The sequence below is a fragment of the Zonotrichia albicollis genome, chromosome 11, assembly GCF_047830755.1.
Source record: "Zonotrichia albicollis isolate bZonAlb1 chromosome 11, bZonAlb1.hap1, whole genome shotgun sequence".
NCBI classification, from domain to species: domain Eukaryota; kingdom Metazoa; phylum Chordata; class Aves; order Passeriformes; family Passerellidae; genus Zonotrichia; species Zonotrichia albicollis.
Window position 1 is genome coordinate 16,013,171 of NC_133829.1, and position 24,952 is coordinate 16,038,122.

Consider the following 24,952-nt stretch of genomic DNA (forward strand, 5'->3'; position numbering starts at 1 on the left):
ATGCAAATACCCACAGCATCTCACAACAAGGTGTTCCCAGCTCAGCTGCCTGCTATGTAAAGGATCACATTCTTTACTTTGCTTTAATCTCTCTTTAAACTACCTCCTTCCATCTGATGCTCCCAAGTTCTTGCTTCTCTCAGCAGACAGCCAATAACTGAGCACTGCCCAGAGTCCCCATTCTACCCACAACTCTGCAGCTCTTTGAAATCTTCCCTAACCCACCTGACTCAGGGACAGAAGAATAAGATGCACTTTTTACAAAAGCAGAGCAGGGATACAGTAAATGTGCAAGTGAGTGAAGCAGAACTTGTGGCTTCATGCCTTGGGTTGGTCCTGCAATTCCAGCAGTGCCCCCTCTGCCCAACTCACCATGACATTGCACAACGAGCACTGCTTCTTTCGCTCATAGGGGGTGAGCTTTGGTGCATAGTCAGTATTAGCATGCCTTCCACTACTGAGTTCAGCTGCTTTCTCTTTTCTCTGCTCAATTTGTTCCATGTGCCTTCTAATACTTTCATCATGCTGAATGGAAAATAAACAAAGCAACGAAGAGAAAAAACATCAAATGACAGCAAATGGAATTGAACTGTGCAAAGAAATATTGATGTATTTTTCAACTAATGTATCCATTTATACCTTCAGTTGAATCTTCTTCTGCAGTTCTTCCATGGCTTCTTGCTGAGCTGCAGTAAGAGCTGCCAACCTCTCTTCTCGATCTCTAACCAAAGGATAGAAAGTACAGGGAGAATTTGTATCAGAGTAAAGCATGAATAACACTGACACATTTATGGCTGGAATGCAGAACAAGAAAACCCAAAAATGCAGTTGAAGATGGTTCAGTAGAAAAACAACAAAATACAACTTAGAGAATGTGGATGTTTTCATTTGAAAGACTTAATGAACACTTGAACCTTTGCAGCAGAACCAGGATCACAGCTCAGTCCCAGGCAGAGCAGTGATAGCCAAGAAGATGCCACATAAGGGTGATGACTGTGACACCTTGTCACCACTTGCATTCTGCAGCCAAGGGCTGCAGCCACTGAATCAATGGGGAAGAGCAGATGACACAGTGAAAAGCCCCCTTTGCAACACTCAGGGCAGTGCTCTATAAAATGTTCATTGGTACAAATTTAAATATAGAAACTCCCAGAGAAAACTCTGACCAACAGCATCACCCTGTTGAAGAGATTTAGATTTTTTTTTTCTAAGGAAAGAACAAGGGGTGTAACTTGACTTGCAACCGTGACCATTAAGCAGAAACCCACAGGCAGAAGTTTCATCAAGAACAACTTCCCAGCAGTCAGTAAGCCAAGGGAGCAACTAAATCCTAAAGGGGCAGAAAGTCAGCTACTCGTGCTGTTTATACAAACAAAATTTGCAAAATGTGATGGGAGAGAAGCCTGGCAGCTCTGAAGTGCCAAAGACATAATGAAGGCTCTGGGTAAAACTGAGCTATGCAGGAATCAACCAAAGCCATCAGCCATCTTTTCAAAAAGCATTCCAAAATTAAAGCAGTCTCAGTGCCAAAACTAGAGAGCCTGACATGAGGACTATTATCCAAACAAAAATGGATTTTGTCACGTGTGGATTCCTGTTTGTCTGGGTTTTTAAACAGAAATCTGACAGAAAGAAACAAGATCAGCTCCATAAATGTAGAAGTAACATTTTTAAAACAAAAATCCACAAGAAATATAAAAGTGGATAGGAAAGAAGACAGCAGAGGAAGTAAATCAAATGATAAACACTAAAAATTGTTCTTTCAGAGAGAAAAAGTGAACTCTTCCAACCACTGTGGGTGTGGGAGGGGTGGGGAGGAGATTATGATGAGAAGCATTAGGTACTTTATGTGTTATCATCCCTGAGGTACAGAAGGGAAAACTGAACCACAGGCTTATTTGAGTTAATTCTTTCAGTCTGCATTTTTACATATTTGTTTAATGCTACAAACTACAACAGATTATCACCATTTCATACTTTGGGCTAATTACATTTTGTCTTTGAAGCAAAATTTTCAAGTTTCCATTTATAGAGCATCAACACTACTCCTGCACAAGCCTTTCTGAAAAGCATTATTTTTCCATGGTTAGGATACTCTATACAGTTTTATGTGGTTTATACAGTTTTATGATTTCTATTGACAAGAACAACATTTTCTGTATTGTGGATTTCAACTCTCTGGAATATAAAATACTATGAAATTACAACTAAAGCTTTACTGGAAACAAGTTAAGGGCAGAGGGGCTTTTGAAGTCAGTTTTAAGTACACTATTCCATTCATACAGATGTTTTAATCACCCACAGATGCACATGGTAAAGCTCATACTGAAGGAACTTAAAGTAGATATTGCAAAAATTGCTCATTCCAGCCAGTGTTAAATCTTCAGGATACAAGCCAAATCCTAGCTGCAGGAAAAAAAAACCAACAAAACACCAAAGTGATACCTCCAAGGTTCCACCAACACACACTGCAGTCCAGGACAGAAGGGACAGGACAGCCACACTCCTGCCAAGCTCATCCCTCCCTGAGCTCCTAACCCAGGACCCCAAGTCCTGCCCTCACTCTGCTATGGCAGAGAAACCTCAGAACTGTTACTAGGGGATGTAATGACTGACAGAGCAGAATCACCACAGTGTAAGGCAACACGTGCATTCCTTCCTACTCTTTCCCAAAATTATCAAAAAAAAAAAAAGAAAGGAAAAGAAAAAGAAAAAAAAATCTCTCGTGTAACCAGTATGTGCAAAGAAAATAAAAGAAAAACAAGTGCAAGCACAGTACTGCAATATCAAGTACAAAGGGTTAAAAACTGAGTGTTAGAGCAACAGACAGAGATTTGCTGACACACAATAGCAACAGAAGGCAAATGGAAACTGCTTCTCCTTACAAGTCATAAGGAAATTAATGGGGTGTCACAGAGGGATGGGGCAGATTTAACACTGATTAAACTCAAAGAGCAAGGAAAATTTTCTGCTTGAAGATTTTCAACAGGATCTAACTGTGGAAAGCCTTAGAAGACAAAGATGTCAGTAGGGCAATTACCAGCCATTTGCTTACTTTGAGGGTTTCCTCAAATTTCAGAAAGATGTAGAAGCCTCACACATTCAGGGTCTATCTTCCCAAAACAGCATAACCAAATTCTCCATTAGTCCTAATCTTCCTAAGTATTTGCAAATGAGTGTGAGATCCTGAAGGATCCCTTCCAACCCACTCAACCTCAGGTGATTTTGGCTCAATGCAATGAGGAAAGGTCCATCAAGCCCCAGCAAAGGCTACAGAGCCTGCCCAGAATTCATTACACTTCTAATGGAAAGCTGACTCTCTTGATGATGTTGCTCAGGATTTCAGAAGATGAAAGCTGGTCAATACATTTCTGAATATTTTACTTGGGGGAAAAAATCCTCCTTGTGACCATTTTGAAGAAAACAAGCCATGACATTAAAAATGTATCAAGAACCATTAGTAAACACCCTTCACAGAAAAAACCTTAACTTTTACCAAGGTTTTAAGGAATGCTTGTGGCAGGGGAACTGCAGGAAAAGAGGGAGAAATAGGAGGTGAATACAAAGAGAATTTAGTAAATTTAACAAGTAGAAATTATCAGACGGCATCAGACTGGAAAGCAAACCTGTCTTGCACACCAACATTCATCCTCCCAGCACCTCAAAAGGAAGAGACAGAAGAGTCCATGTGAAGTCCCCTTTGTGAACTTCTAATTATGGGCAAAACTATAAACCAAGTAGTTCACAGGCAGCAGAATCAATGAAGCCTGATTTCCTGGCTGTGTGCTTCCAATGTAATCTTTGGTGTCTACAACAATGTGAAATCAAATTGATGCCAGTAAGCCCAAAAGTTTCTGGAGAGTGGAGGAAATGGGGAACATGGGTACATAAATCTTATTTCCTTTGAAAACTAAGGTGAAATATGAAAAAGGCAAATTCTTACAAGGTCTTGTCTGCAATAAAACTAAGAAGAATATAATAAAATACAGTCTTACAGCTTATATTGTGCATGCATGTAAGGAATACAAAAACATAATGCAGAATTTATGATGACTGACCTGATTTCTTCTTTCAGCCATTCATCAAGCATCCTTATTAATGATACTTTTTAAAATCCTAAGCCTGACACCCCAGGAAGGTACTGCTGCTGCAGAGAAGGTGCAGTTTCTGGGGAGGATAATGGTGAAGGGACCCAAAGAAACAATTGCAAAGTTACCTGGCTCTCTCCCGGGCTGCATCCTCTCGTGCCTTCTCCTTCTCCTGCCTCTGCTGTTCAATCCGTGCCTCCTGCTCCTTCCTCTTCATCAGCAGCTCCTCCACCCGGGCCTGCCGCTCCGCTTCCAGGGCTCTCTTGCGCTCCTGGCCAGGGAAAAGCGAATTCTCATCGATCTTTTACTCATGAAACACACAGGAGTTCAGAGAAGCTGTACTTGAACATGTGTGTAGTAAACCCCTCAGGTTTAGCCAGGGCCCCTTGGAGAATAGAATGCTGACACAGCAGCAAAGAAGTTTCCTGTCTCCAGGGACACCCGCCTTGTACCCTATCCCTATAGCCATGTAAGGCAATATTGTGTTAAACCCTACTATTGGTCACTTATGGTCACTCTAACAGCTTTGCCATTGGTCAGGATTGGATCCAGGCCAAGGGTATAAAAGTAGCATACTGTACCCCTACTAACTCGGAAGAAGAAGAGCTGAGACCCTTCACGGACCCCTCAATAAAGCCACACTCGTGGAACAGCCAGCGTCTTCTGCTTCTCCTCTCTCTACCGTCTGCTGGAGCCTTAGGCCAAGGGAAAAGCTACCTAGCAAGCAAAGCTGAAATCACAAGAGCTGCCTGATCACTAAGAGCTGAATATCTCCCTGCTTGCTAGGGGCTAACCCGCGGCCTTGGTCTGAGAGCGAGCTGGCTTCTAGCACCCAGTCCCCTTGGGGACTGAGCTCTGGAGCTGTAACAGCTTGCATTGGATACGACCAAGCAAGGCTCATTTACATGTGCAGAGCCAGACTGAGACACAAAGCTGAATTTCACTGCGCCCTGCAGCTCCAGCCCTGTCCTACCTGCACGGCCTCGTCCCGCGCCTGCTTCTCCTCCTGCCTGCGCTGCCGCTCCTCCTGCAGCTCGTTCAGGCGCTGCTCGTACTCCTTCAGCTTGTTCAGCACGTCGTGCCGCTTGTTCTGAGCCTCCAGGGTGTTTATAAAAGCAATTTCATTGACCTGAAAACAAGCAGAAAGGGTAAGAAAAGACCCAAGAAGTTGAAATAGGTTTCATCTTGGGGAATTTCATCCATTTGTTAACTATTCGCTTGATAATTAAACTGTAAACTACAAGTAGTAAACTGGAGGGACATTTCTCCAGAATGAGTTGGAAAACTTGAGAATAAGTCTTTAGGCTTTGTAATGATTTTTTAATTGTTTTGTCTGTTTTAACCAAGACAGCCTGTGGAATATAAAAAGAAAATTTGAATTGTATCAGAGAAACAAGAAACTTTGGGTAAAATACAGAAAATTTCTCTCAATTCTGTCATCATCGAGACTTCATCAGTCCATTCTCTCAGCCAACAGGGCTGAATCTTCTAATACTTGAAGCTTTCTTCACAGTAATAAATGTGTAATATTAAAACCCAGACAGATTAATCAGTAAAATTAATTACTAATTCTACCAGCACAAGTGCTAGTAGAATCCAACGGGGCTTTTGAGCTAACTTCAAATACATGTGAACTTAGTGATCAAAAAAGTGTAAGTATACATAGATGAATAAGAAAGAAAATGTTTTTCAACTACAGTGAAAAACATAATACATGTTCATACATAAGTGTCATACATAAGAACAAAAAAAAAAAGTAAGAACAGGTTAGCTAAAAAGAACTTCAATGTGTACACTAAATAAAACAGGTAAAGAGAACACATATGGTCAGACAAAAACAGATCATGAAAAAGAGTGGTAGGATTATGTTTGTAACTTTGTTTACTGACTGGAATCCATTTACAGGATGGCTTTTACAGGTCAGTAAACAAGCAAGCACTGGGTATTTAGATAACCAACTGGGCAGCAACAGTTACCATGGTCTGCAGCTATCCTACCCATCAGCTATTTCTCTAAAGCCTTCTGGCCCAATTAACCTTGATTTCCAGAGACGTGGAACCTCATAAGCCAGCAGATCCTACACAGTTAAATACACAATATTTGAAACATCTGCTTATCTGGGGAACTATGGCAAGTGTGATTTAGTTAGCACAATTACAGAAGTCACGCTGGTGTAATGGAATAGTAATCAATGTATGGCAGACTGAATTAGGTAGTCTAGAAATCCTTTTAATCCAAGAGAGAAACAGCAACTAAGTAAAAAAGTGCAATCAGTTTTGTTGTGCTTATCTTGAAACACAAATGAACAGCTGCATCAATCACAGCTGAGACACATGCTCATCATATAATGAAACAGTTTCATGTATCTTCACTTGGGAAAAACAGGCTTTAAAACAAAATACTTCATTTCTTTTACGCTGCTTTTGGCTGGGATAGAGTTAATTCTCTTTGCAGCAGCTAGGATGAGACTATGGTTTGGATTTGTGCTGGAAACTGTACTGACAACACTGGGATGTTTTAATTACTGTTGAGCAGGGCTTGCACAGTATCAAGGCCAAGGGACCAAGGGGATATCTGAGACCACAGGACATCAGCACAGCAACAAACGGGGGAGAGGTTGGTGTGGGGCCACTGCTCAGGGACTGGCAGTTGTTTCCTTTGGCATCACTTGACCTTATCACTTATCTCTCTTTGTTATATTCCTTTTTCTTTGAACTGATTTTTCCCCAACCAGTTATTAAACTGTTTCTGTATCAACCCATGAGATTTCTTACCTTTACACTTCTGATTCTCTCTTCCCTCCCCAGTCCCATGGGACAGGAGGCAGAATAAGTGTGTGGTTGTGTGGTGCTTAGCTGCTAGCTGGAGTGAAACCACTAAAAATTCCAGCAAAGTAGTACGAAGGAAGCAAACCAAAAAGCATTCATCTAGTGACTGCCTTATGGAATTATGTATTAAGTCAGAAGAGCACTAAATATACTTAATTTAGAATAGCTGCCACATACTAACTGCAGGTCTCTGTCTATTCCCAGCTGCTCAACAACATCTGTGGTACAAAACACAGCAACACAACTACTGTTGGACACAGGACACAGAATGCTGGATCTGGAATGGCTTTTTAACAAATGAGAAGAAAAATGAGCTCCCCCATGGAGCTGGAAAAGCAGAGAATTGATCATCAGATCTTCTAGTCCTTCCAGGAGGACTAGGTATCACCAAAAATGACAGCTGCCCCACACTGTGAGGAACAAAAGCAGCACGATAATGATCAGCTCTTTCTTTCATTCCATCTTTTCTCCCACACCACCCCATCATGATGTCTAACAACAGCTAATTAATTTTAAGTTGTATTAGAGAAAAGTGCACCATTTAGACATCAGCATTTATCTGCTTCATGGCTCACAGGGCTCGTGTCTAAACTGCACTGTCCTTCACAAACTACTTCAAAGCACTCTGAGTACAACATTTAAAAAAGCACAGCTATGAAATAGTTCCTTTGAAAACAAAGTCACTCACCTTAGCTTCTTCCTCTTGTGCTTTTTTCACAATTGCTTGTAGCTGCACTTCACGTTTGAATTCTGCATGGAGTAACTTCTCCTCCATCATCCTGCGCCTTTGATCTAACAATTCTTCTTTCCATTTCCTCACATCTTTCTCCTACACATAAGGAGTCAATTCATTACTAACACAACATCTGACAACAGGGCCTGAATCTTCTAATCCTTGAAGCTTTCTTCAATAATAAAGTAATAAAGTATTATCATGCCCTACACAAAGCCTGCCTTAAGTTTAACTCGAAGTACACTGCTTCAGTTTGGTGAGTTTTACCATTTCTGTTGATTACATGCAACACATTTCTCCTCCTGTCATACCTTCCCTGAATCTGAGATTGTCTCCTATAAAATAGTCAAGAAGTTCATGATTTGAAATAATGCTTTCTTTAATTGCTGTGATGCACAAGTCAGCTGTGAAAACTATGTAAACTCATATGCAGATAACAACTTCACTTCACCACTAGTTTGAATCTCTAATATAATCTACTATGTGGAAAAAAAATCCTTTCCTGCAAGGCAGCAGAGCAGCCCTTTATATCACAGAAAACTTACCCTCTCCATTAATTTCTGAAGCTTCAGTGTCTTTTCTTCACGTAACTTTTCTCTCAGCTGTTGAGCTTTCATTTGTTTCTCCTCATGCTTCTTTTTGGATTCTGCTATTGTCCTTTTAATAAAACCAAAGAAGAATAAAATCAAGTTAGACAATATTAACTGACAGTGTAGCAAACATTTCCATGCCATTTCACTAAGAGAAAACAAACAGGCCACTGGAGGGCAATTATTTCCCGTAAATGTGAATACTGTTCTTCTAGACTTTAGTTAGTGGACAATGAAGTACAAGCCTACTCATAAGAAAATAGAGATTTCTGTAGCACTTTCCACCCAGAGACTCAAAGCGAGCAGATTTGTGGAGAGTTTTCCCTGGCTGAGCCAGGCAGCAGCAAGGGCAGCACCTCTTGCGTGAGGGCGAGGAGAGTTTCTCGTGCATGTGGATGCCGTGGCCGGGCGGGCGCGCGGGCTCCTCCTCCACTCGGTCTCCCCACGAGTTGCTCTGGCGCCACGACTCACGAGCTGCACGGGTAAAACAAAGGGGGTGTCACAGACATGTTGTATGAAAAATTCTTTTGCTAAGATTTTTTTCTCCTGAGAAGCTGAGAGGCCTCAGGAATAAAATGTAAACAATGATTATCTGCTGCTGTGGAATGCAACAGGTGGATCTGGGATTGGTCTCATGTGGTAGTTTTTAATTAATGGCCAATCACAGTCCCTCTGTCTCAGACTCTCTGGTCAGTCACATGTAGTAAACCCCTCAGGTTTAGCCAGGGCCCCTTGGAGAATAGAATGCTGACACAGCGGCAAAGAAGTTTCCTGTCTCCAGGGACATCCGCCTTGTACCTTATCCCTATAGCCATGTAAGGCAATATTGTGTTAAACCCTACTATTGGTCACTTATGGTCACTCTAACAGCTTTGCCATTGGTCAGGATTGGATCCGGGCCAAGGGTATAAAAGTAGCATACTGTACCCTACTAACTCGGAAGAAGAAGAGCTGAGACCCTTCACGGACCCCTCAATAAAGCCATACTCGTGGAACAGCCAGGGTCTTCTGCTTCTCCTCTCTCTACCGTCTGCTGGAGCCTTAGGCCAAGGGAAAGCTACCTAGCAAGCAAAGCTGAAATCACAAGAGCTGCCTAATCACTAAGAGCTGAATATTCCCTGCTTGCTAGGGGCTGTCCCATGGCCTTGGTCTGAGAGCAAGCTGGCTTCTAGCACCCAGTCCCCTTGGGGACTGAGCTCTGGAGCTGTAACAGCTTGCATAGGATACGACCAAGCAAGGCTCATTTAGTCACAAGATTTTATTATCATTCCATTATTTTCCTTTCCTTGCTAGCCTTCCAATGAAATCCTTTCTTCCATTATTCTAGTATAGTTTTAATATACTATATATCATAAAATAATAAATCAGCTTTCTAAACATGGAGTCAGATCCTCGTCTCTTCCCTTGTCCTGGGACCCCTCTGAACACCACCAGAGTGGGGATAATTTAAACACACAAGAAATGCCAGTAATAAAGGATTACTCTCTCTAGTTCTCCCTCAGATGGGCTTCCTTGGGCCTAGGTGCAAACACAGACTGAAGCATCTTTAATATGCGTGTCCTTTTTTAATGCTTAATGATTTTATTGCACTTTGATCCAGATGATAATATAAATCTGGATTAAAAACCATAAAGTTCTAATAGAGAGAAGCAGAAAGAGAACTTAAGAACAATGAGACACAGAGTCTGAACACAAACTCCATCTTTCCTCAGGAAACAACAGAGAAGATAACATTACTTGGAATGTGTTGGGCAAACTTCTGAAACCTTAACTGGCCATGAATAAAACAGGCATTTTTCTAAATTTTAGATTTCCATGTAAGCACAGTAATATACAAAAATTTACCTTCATAATCTGCCAGAACATCATTCCAGTCCATAGACAAACCACAGAAGGATATGCTTCCATTGCCCATATTAGCCTGAAATTTAACATGAACCAGAGTAAAAACAAACTTCAACTCACAGGTGCACACACACATTAAACAGTGCCAACTCAGCAATATTCAGCAATGTTTCCAAACAGAACTGGCCTCCCCAAAGGTCAGTGCTGTTCCCAGTCTGACAGTAAAAATGAAGACTTTTGCTTCATCTACTCTTCCACAGCAGCAATGAATGTAACAAGTCTCAGCTCCCCGTTTTGCACCCAGAAATCAGCAGCAGGATACTGCAAGCTCAGAGGGCTCTGCACCACACAGCAGCACAGTGCTGCTGAGTTTAGTAAGACAAAATATCCCTCAGTGTGGGATAATTATTACATGGCACATGTCAAACAGGTTATTTCAATGCCAAAAAAACCACTAAAAATTCTATATTCATTCTGCACTGACAACACAGCTTTAACAAGGTACAGAACAATGAACTGGACACTCACAGAGAAGTCACTGTCATTGTCAGTCTCGATGTTAATGTCATTGTTCTCCTCTGCCTCAATCTCCCTGGTTAACTGCTCCTCCTCTGCAATAGCACTGGCAATGGCTTCTTCATTGGCTTTCTCCAGCCGATCTGCCAACTCCTCTTTCTTAGCCAGGACTTCTGCCATGGACTGGAGCAAACATGACACCAGAAAAATAACCAAAATCAGTAGCAGGCACAAAAAGGAGGATTCTACATAGTTAATATGAATTGTATGATATTTTGCTCAACTTCTCTTTACTTACAGTTTTTTTACTGGTATATTTTGTGAAAGTAGCTGAAAATACAAACCCCACTAAAAAGTAGCAACTATTAACTCAGTAACTACATGGAACACAAAATTAATTATTCACATAATTTAAAAACTTGTTTTCTGCCAACCCTGTCATTGAAAGCACAAAGACAGTTCTCCTGCAATTACTGCTTTAAATACTTACTCTTGGGGACTAAGCAAGGCATACTCTGAGACATGAGTGCACGCCATGCTGTCACCTCTACAAAAGGAACCATGCTCCAAAGTATTATTTAAAGATGGAAATTATCTGCATGAGCTGTATCTGGAAATTTCACTATAGTTAATACAATGGAATCTCAGGCTGTACTTGTTTTCCAGCATGAATGACAAAAGAATGGGGCAAAAATGTAAGCCTGGATGTGCTGACTGTGTTTCCTTCTCTAGTGTCCAGCATTAACCAGACCACTCCCACTCCAGTACCAGACAGTGCACCACAATACACAAACTGGGGCTCAAAGCAGGCTAATCTGGGGCAGTAAAAAGCTTCCAAGAGACACAGACCCCACCAACCTGGCAGCATCCTGAACTGCTAATAACTGAGCATCTGAAACAATGTTAGTGGGTGAGATGCTTGAAATCTGTTCTAAAAGCAAACAGGTACTTGGCTTGGAAATTACCTAGCAGGACCCCAGCTTGCAAAAGTTAAGGGGAAAGTGATTTACAGGAAAACTTCTGCAAATCAGAATTTTAATCTAGTTTCTGACAAAACAAAACCAAACCAAAATGAACACAAACCCCTAAAAACCCAGGACAAAACAAAGCACCTGGAAGCGTAACCTGGATTTTGTGTAACATTACTGCAACTCTCCAGTTAGAGAATCCCAGTGAAGCAAACACACCCTGAGACCTGCAGAATTCTCCAGGCAGGAAAGCACACTCTTTTTGGGAAACCAGATAAAAACAGAACACTGACTTCATGCTTTTTGCTTTAAGAATGGCATTCCTCCAAATTGCTTGTTGTAAAGGAAGACCCAGCAGAGCAGCTCAGCAAGACTTAAAAGGCAGAGGTCTGACTGTTTCTAACAGAATTTTGATATCCCATGTGCTTCCAGTTTGAATGATGAGCAAAACTGAAGTAGGACTTTAATGAGAGTGTGACTTAAATGAAAAATTAGCACAAACATTATTAAAATAAGTAATGAGAGCAAAGATCTATCTATTCCAAGTAACACACTTCTATATTTCTAGTTTAAGTTCTGAAACTTTACCAGAATTGAATTTTACAAGTAAAGAATTTGTGCAACAATTTATTTTTCTTACAGAAGGTACCTCATAGATTTTTCTACAGTTTTTACATAAGGCTAACAGCAAACACTGTGCAACACAGACCGAGAAAATTAAGGCTTAGATTTATTATTCACTCACAAATCTTATGAGGTTTCTTACCAATCTGGCAGCACTCACATTTGAAATATCTGCAGGATCCATTTCAGTTTCAGATTTAGCTTTTTCTGTTTGATGCAAGTCTGCACAGCCAGTGCTCTGGGGGGAAGCCTCATTCATCTGCAGAGTTTCTGAACTGCAGTCAGGGCTGCTGAGAACTGGAGGCATCTCAGGAGCTGGTTCTAAGGAATCCCCCTGCAGTGCTGTGCCAGTGCTCCCATTGGCTTCCGAGGCTGGGAACTAACAAGAGGCATTTGCAAAATTAACAAAATGGATCATACTGATTTTAAAAGTCAGAGTCAAATTGTAAGGAAACAACCAACAACAGTGAGTGATGCAAATAACTTCACTTATTTCAGGTGCTCATTACCTTGCAAAAGTTGGATCTTTCTACCTGAAATGTATGTATGAGATGTGTTGAATTCTGACTGGTTGGAAAACATGGAAAAGCTGTCTACAGCATCATAATTTTAATTAGCCTACTTGTGCTGACATCCTAACTGCATTTTCATAAATGTAACTGAAATAACCATTATTTGAACAGCCTCTCCTGATCTGGTAAGTTCACAAAAGCTCTAGCCAACACCACCTTTAGAAAATGCTCTGAAGAAAAGTTGCAAGATTTAGGGTTAGAAAACAGTTCAAAATGATGGACTGACCTGAGCCTTCTCAGTAAGGGGACCCTCAGAGTGATGCAAAGGATCCTTCTGTACCAGCTCTGTGCTTTCAGACGCAGCACTGCCGGTGACTGAGCTCCCATGCTTGTTTTCTGCTGGTGGTGAAAGGACATTTTCCTTGTCACTGTCACCTCTGGACTTCAGTGATTCTGCAGCTGCAGGAGCCTTTGCTGCCAAAGCAGTGGAGCGAGATCGAACGGGCCTCCCACGCTGAACCGTCTCCCAGCCCTCGGCGTCCTTCCGATCTACGGGAGAAAAACACCCCCCTCTCAGACAGGAACACTCCTAACAGGAGCATCAGAAACTACTGCTTTATTACAGGACTGCACAAGTTGTGGAGAAAAATGTTCTCTTTACAAATCAATACCAAACAAATCAATGACATACTCTTCAGCAAAGCCTTTTACTTGAAGGAATGCTATTGGTATTACAGACACTGAACTCCATTCATGGGACACGTTCTGTTACTGCAGAGTGAAGCAGCTCAGGCACAAAAAGCTCTGGGAAATGGCAAGGTGTACTTAAACTTGCCATGTTTTTCCTTGCTATTTCATGAGATGGTAAAGCACAACAAAGCAACAGCATCTGCTCTTCTCTGCAGCAACAGTAACATTAGAGGCCTTTTGTGGAAGTGCGAGTACAGACAAAACAGCTCAACTCAGCAAAGAAAGCAGAAATGTGGCTCACTATCCTTACTATTCTGCCAGTGCTTTCTTTACTTCTTTTTCTATTTGTTTCACTCTGGCAACAAAAATATACTAATTGGTGTCAGCTTTTAGAAAACTGCTTTTCCTGGATTCCAGGAAATAGCAAAATATTGCTAGAATAGGAATGCAAGCTGAAGGAGAAAATAGAAAAGCAGCTTTCTTCAATTACTTTGATTTCTATACAGCTGTTACATACAACTTTCTGATCAATATTTCTGATGGTGGTACGTACTTGAAAACCATTTAAAGTTACATTCGTCTGCCTGAAGCATCAGGTCCTAGGTGTGAGCAGATTTCAAAGTGAACTCCTTCCACATATGTAACGTTTTTGTGGCCAGCAATTAACAGCAGCATGTAATTTCCCACACATCTTGAAACAACTGTAGGAGATTTTTTGAAGCCTGACAGCACAACTCACAAGTGTGAAAGGTAAGCTCAGGCCTGTCTATTCGCTGAACAAAAATTCTTGCAAAAAACTCAAGAATTAACTATGTATATACTGTCCAATATACTCCTGGCAAAAGCTGCTTTTAAGATTGTTCACATGAAAAAAGGAGAAGGGTGTAGGAGATGATTTTTACCTGGAGGAGTAGACATGCAAAAAATCCCAACATTGTTTTACAGAGGGTAATAATCTAGAATACAACTTGTCTAAACAATTAATTCTCTGGGTATTTCTAAGGGTTTTACTAACAAAGATAGTCATACAGTGCAGGCATAAAGACCAGAGCTGGAGCTCAAATGTTAAGGTTTAACATATCAACTGGACTAAGCAGCCTTTAGGTGCACTTGAACTGCTGCCCAACAGCAGCAGTAACCAGAAAACTGGAAATGAGCCAAAAGCAGAACTGATGGCACGTTTATCCTTTGCTGCCCTTGGCATCCAGCATTTTGCAAACATTGCTATTTAACTGTGAGGTTCTCTGAACATCTCAGGATGAAACACAGCAGCCTGGCCCAACAGCTGGTGTAACTCCTGAGTTACCAGGGAATTTGACAGGACTGTACTGGAATTTATCTTTGCTGAGCAGCTCATGCAACAGCTGGTTTTACATAACTATATAACTGTTCACAAACCTCAATGATAGATGCAAAAAAATAATTTGGTATTTTACTGCTGAGACAGTTTCATTCCAGAAAAATTACTGTGTATTTTTAAGTAAACAAAATTCCCAAACTGTCTGAGTGAATATGGCTGATCTCTTCAGATCACTGCTGGTACCAGAGTCTGCAAAAAGCCTTCCTGTGTTCCTTCTCCTCACGTGCATCTGCACACATTTCAGTGTGTCCCACTGACCAGAACAGCAGTCAAAAAAACACCAATTACATTTTCCTTTGCCACAGACTGCCCACTTGACCCCTGCAGGCAACTTTGGCCTTCTTTAATTTCTTCATATAGAAAAAATATTACCTACAGGACCTAGTGATGGGAACATATTGCCCTCTCAGGGACAACCTCAACTGCAGCCATTCTCCAGGGAGCAGGGTTTAATTCCCCAGGAATCACAAGCAGATTTACTGCAGAAAGCTCCCAGCCTGGGCAGCACCTGGCCCTGCACCCTGTGGGACAGGGACTGCCCAGGCACCTTCTCTCCCACCCCACTCATTTTAGTATCCAATGGGACCACAGAGACTCTGCTGTATCTGCCTTAGGACACAATCTGGCCAAGAAATTTCTCTGGCCAGTAACAGCAGAGATTGGTCAGAACTACTAATACCAACCAAAAAACCACCACTGTTTTACTGCAGCAACCTTTGGGCTGCAATTCTTTCTGCTTGTCATTTGAATAACAAGATTGTTGAAACACTTCACTGCTATTTGTTCTGAAAACTGAAGTCACCTTTTACATAAAAGCATCTTTTCTACATTCAAAGGATCAGAAGATAGATACCCTTTTGTTGTATCTACCACCTAAACATCATTTTACTAACATCTAGATAATAAGATATATTAATCATAAAAATGTATCTTAACAATCATACTAGTATCTTTTACTAATATCTACTAAAGCTTATTCTACCAAAAAAGAATATTCTTGCCTGTCTTGCCTAGTTGTTCTTTGTCTCGTGGCATATTTCTTAGTAGTCTAAAATGACAGAATGAATCAGAATAAAATTATTCAGAGAAATAGAAAACCATAATCACACTTACTGAAGTAAGAACAAATCTTTTCATAAAAGCCATACATGTTCAATTTTTAATTTGCATTTGTTCACTGTCAGATTCATATTTATTACCCAAGACTCAACCAAGCATTTTAACCCAGAAATACTTGCATTTGAAAGAATATTGCTTGGTGGCTTTAAAGACAAAGCAGTTTTTAATTCATGGATGTATTCAGACTCCTGACCCACCTGGAGTCAGTTTAACAGTGTGATGCCACCTGACAATTACAGTGCACCAGAAGATTCTGCTCATTTTAGTTCAGGGTTCAGTCACTTCCAGGCACATTTTTAAATAAGAGTTTGCAAAGCTAAAATGTTTATTGACATTAGGTCACATCTAATGAGAGACAAAGTTAACACTCAGTGAGGCACCAATCTTTCTCCATGTTTTTTTCCCTCTCTGTGGAATTCTTATAGCTCAGTAGCCATCTCCACAGGCTACATATCACATGCTGGGTTTGATTACTCCCAGAGCTTTGTAAATGAATAATTCATTTGCCTGCCCTGATCATTCTCCAGTTTCATGTGAACTTGGCTGTCCCTGCCTGCTCTTGTGTTACATGGATGTGACAAGCCATCTGTCATCCCAGGGCCCTCCCAGCCTCCAGGCCCTTGGGAAGCTGCTCCATCTGGAAGAACTGCCCAAGGAGCTCACTGGAAACACCACAAACAGAAATGCAGGCACCTGTGTGCCAGCTCCAGGCAGTTCTACCTCAGGAGATGCACAGCCCCTCTAAAAAATTTACTCACCAGTGACTTCATGCCCAAAGCCCCACATAAATAAACTGCAGCCCCATCTGAGCCCCAACCAGGAGAGCTGCCTGGGAGGGCTGGACATCCTGCAAGGTCTCCAGTCTTAGGTACATTACACAGAACATCTATTCACAGCTATGGACATGAGCAATTCATACAAGAAAGAAGATAATGATAGTAATAACAATAAAAACCAACCAGATTTCAAGTATGGCAGCAGAAAAAAATTTTAGTGCTTCTGAGAAGTTCACATGTTCTAGACTGTTCTTTGTCCTAAATCCTGTCATAACATTATTTTAATTGTAAGCACCTATTCCATTTCTAATACACACTCTAAACTTGCATAACTCATCTCACTTTTTACCACAAGCACCAGGGAATTCATGAGCAGAAATTGCTCAGACAGCAAGAACAGACTCCATTCCATATTGTAAAAAACACTCAAGCATGAAAGACAATTTTTTAAAATTCATTAAAATATTGAGGGTAACAGTAAGTTTAATGAGGGAAATGAGATAAGATGATTTAACCTCATTTAATTATGCATTCAGAAAAGGAAAGATTGAAAGAACTATATGGAAAAATAATGCATTTTCCTTCTCCCTGAGGGCTTAGTTAGTTAGATTTGGAAATTGCATCAACCATGAAACAGATACAGTATCATACCACTCACCCACATCAGAAAATCATTGTGAGACCTAACGATAATGCTGCTGGAAATCACTGGAGAAAAAGTGTCTGGGGAAATCCTGAGGCTGTAAGCCCCAGCTGGGCTCTGGGTGGGCAGGGGAACCCTTCCCCCAAGGCCCACCTGCCCCACACAGCTGCTTGGGGAGGGCATTACTGGGCACGGGCAGAGCAGATACACGAGCTCAGAGCTGCTCCAATAATGCATGGGAAGAGCCCCTGTGGCTCCCTTCACAGAAACTTCACAGATTTTCTTCTGTTTTCATCACTGGGGTTAACTGGATCTTACCCAAGTGATTCCACCTCCCACACACAGGACAACATGCTCCTACAGAGAATGTGATTTGTTAAAAACAAAACAATTCAGCCACGAGCAAATCACTGAAATTCTCCAATGCTCAATGTCAGCAATTAGAGATTCCCAAGAATAAACAAAGTCTAGAGGAATGACTGTTATTTCTTAAAATGAAATGTTTCAAGTCTGGATTACATCCTCCATTTGATTTGAAGATTACTGAACACTTGTAGCCAGTACTACACGACCTAAGGGGCTTCTCTCTATTTGGAGCTCATCAGCTGAAAGTAACATTCAATAAAACACAGCACAACACTGAATCTTCAGCTGTCTAAAAGCCTCTGAAAGTAACATTAAGTCTTTTGTTTTCCTCTTAGCCCCTTAAAATACATTATCCATATTGAAATACAGATCACTTTTATTCCCTGTGTAGCTAACAGCCTTCTCCCTATGCACAAGAACACCTAATAAAGGAATTTTAGCAACAGCTTGGAGCCCTGTCGCTCTATTATAAGAAACAATCACCAGAAAAAGCTTTTGTTACGAGCAACTTCAACTAGTGGTTTATCTCAAAAGTGCAATTACACATCAACTGCAGTGCTGCAAACTCAGCCACACAGCTCCTGCTCTCTAAGCAGCTCACTGCAACTGGGCACAGGCAGCAGCCATGGATCCCTGTCAGCCAGCACCCTTGGAGCACGGCTGTGATGGTTCTGCCACCCCTGAACTCATTCACCTTACGTGCCACACCCCTGGACAAGGTGTTTCACTTCCATGATATGGCACAAGTCTGCAAGTCACCACACATGGCTTCTACTGCTCCTGGGCAGAGCATACACCTATCTTAAATTGATACATGCACTTCCCAGAACTTAAAAAAAAAAATAAATAAATAAAGCATTGCACTTTTAATTTTCTTTCAGAATATCCATTTCTACATCCTGCCTGATGGTTTTACAGAAAGTCATCTGAGACCACACATGAAGAAAATAAATGAAAAAGAATGCATTTCTGAAGACAATCTCAGAGATCCAGTGCAAAGAAAGTAATTTTATAAATCAAATAACCAAATGGTAGTTTTTTATGTCTGCAACTAAACCAATCTTTTCTAGAACAAAAGATCCTGAATCAAGCATTCTCTAAAGAGCATCTTTAGAAAAAAAATTCATAACTGAATGTGGTAACTCTTGTCTTCCAAAAAAACATCAATTGTTACCTCAGCATAATTCTAATAACATGTTCTTCCAGGACATATAAAACGATCTTGAGCTTTTCCCAGATTCCCAGACATGCATTATTCTTTATATTGTTAAGCCATCCCAACTTGCAGTCAGTAGATTGGCAGTTTGTGCCCAAAGACCTTTTGCTCCTTGGGATGTTATCAACTGGTTTTAACAGATCAAATTCTAGTTTGTGAAAATACAGCAGAATTTTACCTTCACATGAAACCACACTTTTGGCTCAAATTTAACTATTGCAATAAAAGGCTGCATCAATCTTTTATCTCCATATTGAATTTAAACACTGTACTTTGCAAAACAGGTCATCACATTCTGAATTCACTTCATCTCACAGTTTGTGCAAACAACTTAGGCCACAGAAGGGGACTTGCCATTTTTCCGCAGTGCCTTCTGTGCAGGGGGTGCCAGGCAGGCTTGTGCTGTGGCCAGCTCAGGATTGGCAGCTTTGGTTCCATGGTTGGCTTTTACCTTATCGGCCCAACTGACACCCGAGGGAGCCAGGCGTGTTGCAGAAATGGTCACTGCAGGGTTCCTAAATGAAAGGCACAGCTCCTTTTAGTGTCTGGGCAAGTAACAGAATGGTTTGTTAGAAAGCTTTATGAGACCATCACAACAGTGCTGAACAGAACCACCTCTCCTTTGGCAAACTCTCCAGCTTGCAGCAATTTACACTGAAAAGTTGTTGTAATTTGCTCAACTAATTGCTGTTTTTAATAAACAAGATTAAATTTAATCATTGTGATACTAATTTCTGAAGGCATTAATATTTTTGGCAACCAAAGCAATGCATAATAAATTCTACACACTAAATCTTGAAAAATACTCCTGTCATTTCAAGCCTGGCATTTGACCATTTAGTACTCCCAATTCCTTTTCATTAAAAATAATGAACAGATTTTCCTACTCATCTTCCACATAAGTCATTCTATTTATCACACCCTTCTTGTTATCTCTTCTCCAAATTATTTTGGTTTTGCATCAATGCTGTTGGATACCTCTGATTGTCCCTGTTTCTAGTTTCTGTACTTTTCCAAAGATGCAAAGATGACTACAGGTATGAATCACTAATTTCTACAGAGGTACACCACTACCCTCTCTTCTATCCCCTATTCCTTTCTTAGTAACTCCTAGCATTCTGCCAAAAATTTCTGTAGCACCAAGTAAGTCTCAGCCCTTATTTTCCATCCTATTTTCTCTCTCACACACAAAATAATGCAGCCCTCTGGGGGTGCCTTGCTTAAAATTTGCAAGCATGGAATAGAGGATGAAGGATAGAAAATTCATCTCGCTCTAACATCTAACATGTGTTAGAGCATCTCATCATGCTCTAACACACACAGTTTCTCATCATGTCCCTGTGATTGTGCATTAAACAGCTCCAGCAGCAATAGCAACAGGTTATTACAGCCAAATAAGGCTTGGCTGAAAGACTAATTGTGCTGAGCTGTTATGTTCTAATAAAAATAAAAGAGCATTGATTTCCACCAGATTCAAGTGTTTCATTTGAGTGCTTGTGCATATTTTCTCCCCACCACCAGGCATTTCAGCAGACACCTTTCAGATGTTTCAGGTAGGTATCAACAGGTTCACCTACACAGGGCCTACACCAACACACTTTGTAGCATTTTTGTAGAAATACCTGATTTTCAGAGAGCTCAATCCTCAGAGGTGCTGTGTCACATCTCTGCTGAGGACAATGCAAGCACTCAGGAAACCGGGCAGTGAGATCCCAACAAACCTGAAGGTTGTTGTTTTCCAGCACATACCCTGAGAGAGATTCCAACTGCACACATCTGTGCTCTCCAGACTGGGACAGCACCAGGCAGTGCTGCTCTAAACCTGTGCACATTTTTGTTGAACTGCTTTCAGACATTTTCATTTCAACAAGTAAAAGATGCTTTACTGTAGTATACAACATGCTCTACATTTGAACTAGTATCAGTTTTGCCACACATCAGAATCATCATAATCTCACTTTACACTCACTCCTTCTGAGCTGTATTTACTTCTGCTCTCTCAGCTGGCCATTCACATTGCACACACTGGCCATTTTAAAATGCCAGTTACAGACATTCTGATCTTTGCTTTGTAGAGAGAAAAGAGTACTAAACAGATCACATGAAATACACTGACAGTGTTTTATATTCAGGTCTTTGTAATTACCAGTTATTAAATGTATTATAAAGTCAGGAAAAAGCGAGTCCTTGATAGGATTTTCCTTTAGAGATCATGGACTTTTTGTTAAGGAACGCAAAAAATTGCTTATATGATTTAGCAACAACAAAACAATACATTGGTTACTACAGAAAAATAGTGCATTCGTGAGCTTTGCTTCAAATTAATCTTTATTTTAGCTTCAATAAACTTCTGAGTTGGTTTCATACCCAAAATTTAAACTCCTTCGAGCGTTTGATGTCACACTAATCCTGTCTGTGGAGGGACTTGGGATCACGTGCCGTCCTGGAGACATTTTCTTTACTTCCCAAGCCAGTGAAGTTGGTCTGCAAACCCAGGAAAGAAAAGTTTAAAAATACAATTCACACTAACTCTTCCTCTATCACCTGAAAGCAAAGCTAGAACCAGCAAACACTCAGTATATTAACAAATGCTGCTGAATTTAATCATTCATCTCAGCAATTGTTTCTACTCTAACTACAAACCCCATCAGCCAGACCCATATCCAAAATAATGCCTCTTCTCAAGAATAAAATGTTTATTTCAAACTCCAGTATAGAGCAAAGCATCAAAACAACCACTGAAAAGGAAAAGATGAGGGAAGGACTGGAAATATCCTCTACTTCTAAGTGACAGTGACAATGCCCATAAAATGTCCTCACACCCATTTTGTCCAAAGGGAAAATTGGTTCATTTGCTGAAGCTCTGCTAGAAAATGAAGTTTACTGTGAACTTTACTCTCTCTGTAGATTAAAAAAATATAAATCTAATTACCTGCTTTGAGCATCAGCTTTTTCTAGCTTCTCCTGTAGCTGTATCCAATCAATCAATGCTTTGAAGTCCCTTACATAGTTATCAAGCATCATCAGGACTTCCTGAAAAGCAACCATCACATCAATCTTTCTATTTAAAAACAATCCCCCACCCCAATAAAAGAGCTGAAAAGAAAGAAGGACATTTACTATTTAGCTTTCTCATTAAAAATAAACCCAGGAAAACCCCTGAGAACAAGAAAGCCCAGATAATAAACATTTTTATGTGAACAACCATTAAAACATTTATCCTAAAAAAAAGGTGCATATTATTCAAGATCTGTGTCAGCATCAATGTGTAAGGTCAAAATGGCAACATTTGCAGGAAAATAATTCTTAACACACATAAGGATACCTGTTTCATTATTTATGCCCCTTTTTTGGTCAGAGTTATCTTTTGATATATGCTGAACATACATCACCAAGAAGGCAAAACTGCATAAAACCTAACAGGTCTGTGGAAAACTAAAAATATCACAAATAATCTGTTTGTGAAGTAAAAGTAGACAAAACTACACATAGGCAGCAGCACCAGAACCTGGGTGGGATTAAAACCTACACTGTCAGAAACGATGTGGGCATGCTGGAGATTTACTCAGAACATGCAAAACCTTGATGAAGCAGTTTGAATCTGGAACCACATGTTGGTCTCCAACAAATAAAATCAACTGTCACAAAAGGAAATATCAATCAACTTCACACTACTCCAGGAAGAAAATCACAGACAAAATGGCAGCGGCTGAAGAGTCTTGTCTCTGATTCAAATATCCTTGACTTTGAGAAATTATTGACTGTGTCTACTGATGCCCAGCTGGCACAAATGTGTGAGTGTGGTGCCTATGGTATGGTCAGATTACATCCAGAAACAATGAAAAATTCAAGGGAAGTTGCCTCTACTCAGTTAATGGCACCAGTTTTTCACTGCAAGGCAGAGCAAAACATGATAATGGAACTCTCAGTTGTGTTACCTGGGCAAACTACAAATTTCTGCTGCCACTGGCAGGGAAAGGAGCAATTCTTCATATTCCACATATAAACTCAAAAATCACTGACTGAACATGACAAAACACAGATGTCAGGCACCTCCTCAGCAAAGCTGAATTTCACCAACACAGCACATGAATGCCTCTCTCAGGGACAGAGTCTGAGCTCATGGCAGCCAGAAAGAGCAGCTTTCATAACAGACAAGAAAAATGTATCCTGTACTCTGTCGTGACAACGTGCTGAAAATAATCAAAATCCATGAATGAAGCTTGAATATGAAACTTAAATGAGCTTCACATGTAGAATGTAAAGTACAGACATAACTTTATGGTATAAGGAAAAACACTAATGACAAAATGCTGCTGTTTCACAAGTTCTGTACTGTGCCAATGTCATTCCTGCTGGTAATAAGATAAATTTTCTGCTCAAAGTAATTATTACTTGGAAATTTTGGGAACAATTACAAATGAGAAGGTATTGGTTCTTAAGTGTATAACTACAAATTTTAACAGTAAAACCTTTGACAGCAAAACCAGTAAAAACACTCTCCTACAGTCCAGGTAACTAATGCACATTGTTGCAACATCACATCCCATACATATTTACTTTTAATTGTCCTTTTAGCAGAAAAAAGACCTCTAACACATGAAAAATGCTTTTTCATATAAAATCATATGGATTATTATTCATTTTGTTTAACACTGAAATTCAGCTTCAGTTTTGACATGAGTATCCTTTTAACTATTCCTTATGACACACACAGAGCATATACTGACCAAAGTCAGACACCAGGGAGGGAAATCAAACAGAATCCCACTGCTGCTGCAGAAGTTGCTCTTTGTTTTGAAATATTCCTCAAAAATGCTAACAGAAATCTTTCTTACAAAGCAGTTGGTTTACAGCACCAAAATAATTAAGTAAAGTCTGCTACAAGAAAAGAACAACTCAAGTGTCTCAACCAGTTCTTTTTTTCTGTTCCACTAATAAAATTTCAGCTTTCTAATCCAATTCATGTCCATTTAGGTTAGCTCATGCTAAGTTGTGCTGACTGTTACTAACAATGAGAGCATAGAAACCAAAATTTAATTCTGAATCATTTATTTTTCAAGTCAGCCATTTACATATTCCTCAGGAAGAAAAAAAAAAAAAAAGAATTAACGTGAATATGACTTATATTTCTGAAGTTAGCTAGCACAGGAAAAAACCACAATAAATGGTTTAACCTATTTTAAGGAATGTTTAGCTCCACATTATCAGAAATGATCAGAGCAGACCCATGCAGCTGTAACCCGAGCCATGTTTTATGAACAAGGGAATACAAACAAGACAAGCAGCTGGAGCGGCCCCACACTCACTGATGCACATCTCTCTCCCCAAAGCCATGAGGGCCATTTTGTCAAGCAGGATGGAGCAGAACAAAAGTGGCTCAGAAAGCGCCGTTGCAGGCACGCAGATAACTCCATATAGATGTCCAGCTAAAATTACCAATTAGCTCCCCGATGGGCCGCAGCGGCTTCGATTGGTGTGCGAGGGAGCCGGGGCTGGCGGGGGCAGGCGGGCCGGCGCCGTCCCTTTGTCCTCTGACACCGGATCCGGCCGGGGCTCCGCGCCAGCCCCGCTACCTGCGGCACCGCCACCGCCCTGAGCCAGGCAGAGCTGCACCAGCCGAGAAGCTGCTGACAAAAAGGAACCTCCACGGGCCGCTGTGCTGCGGCTGCACTGGAGTCACAACAGTTTTATATCGCATTATTTCTCAATAATAATCACATCCAGCCTGTACGGTTCTTAAAGACAGCTTGAGCTAAGGAAGAAAGCAATACTGCTGAAAACAACTCTTCAAGGAAAATCAGCGACATGAAACTCAAATCAGACACAATGTAACTCCTGTTACCTTCTCCTCTCTGTTCTGCATGTTTCTTTTTTGTTTTCCCTTCTTTTCTCCAGCTTTCATTGATCACTCTGCTTGCCATATATTTATCTCAAAGTAGGACTTCTAGTCTCTTCAACTGTGTGACTGTCAGAACCCAGGGCATCCCTCTGGCTGTCCAGGATGGCCAGGGGGCTCAGAGACCCTGGCACAGAGCCCAAAACACCTGTGGGTTTGATTATGACCCATGGAGCAAG

General features: G+C 40.7%; 1 protein-coding gene across 2 annotated transcripts in view; it reads right to left on the reverse strand.

Annotated features, from left to right (window-relative positions):
- Positions 1-24,952, reverse strand: part of SCAPER (S-phase cyclin A associated protein in the ER) — a 135,777-nt gene that overhangs the window by 92,753 nt on the left and 18,072 nt on the right. For both annotated transcript variants that reach the window (XM_074549526.1, XM_074549525.1), the window contains exons 6-19: positions 21,807-21,907; positions 21,242-21,358; positions 19,229-19,389; positions 12,991-13,253; positions 12,353-12,571; positions 10,613-10,783; positions 10,085-10,160; positions 8,596-8,713; positions 8,195-8,306; positions 7,605-7,745; positions 5,062-5,217; positions 4,217-4,359; positions 640-721; positions 373-525 (exon numbers count right to left, since the gene is read on the reverse strand). In XM_074549526.1, coding sequence (XP_074405627.1) covers positions 373-525; positions 640-721; positions 4,217-4,359; positions 5,062-5,217; positions 7,605-7,745; positions 8,195-8,306; positions 8,596-8,713; positions 10,085-10,160; positions 10,613-10,783; positions 12,353-12,571; positions 12,991-13,253; positions 19,229-19,389; positions 21,242-21,358; positions 21,807-21,907 — 2,013 coding nt within the window. The remainder of the gene's footprint in view (positions 1-372; positions 526-639; positions 722-4,216; positions 4,360-5,061; positions 5,218-7,604; positions 7,746-8,194; positions 8,307-8,595; positions 8,714-10,084; positions 10,161-10,612; positions 10,784-12,352; positions 12,572-12,990; positions 13,254-19,228; positions 19,390-21,241; positions 21,359-21,806; positions 21,908-24,952) is intronic.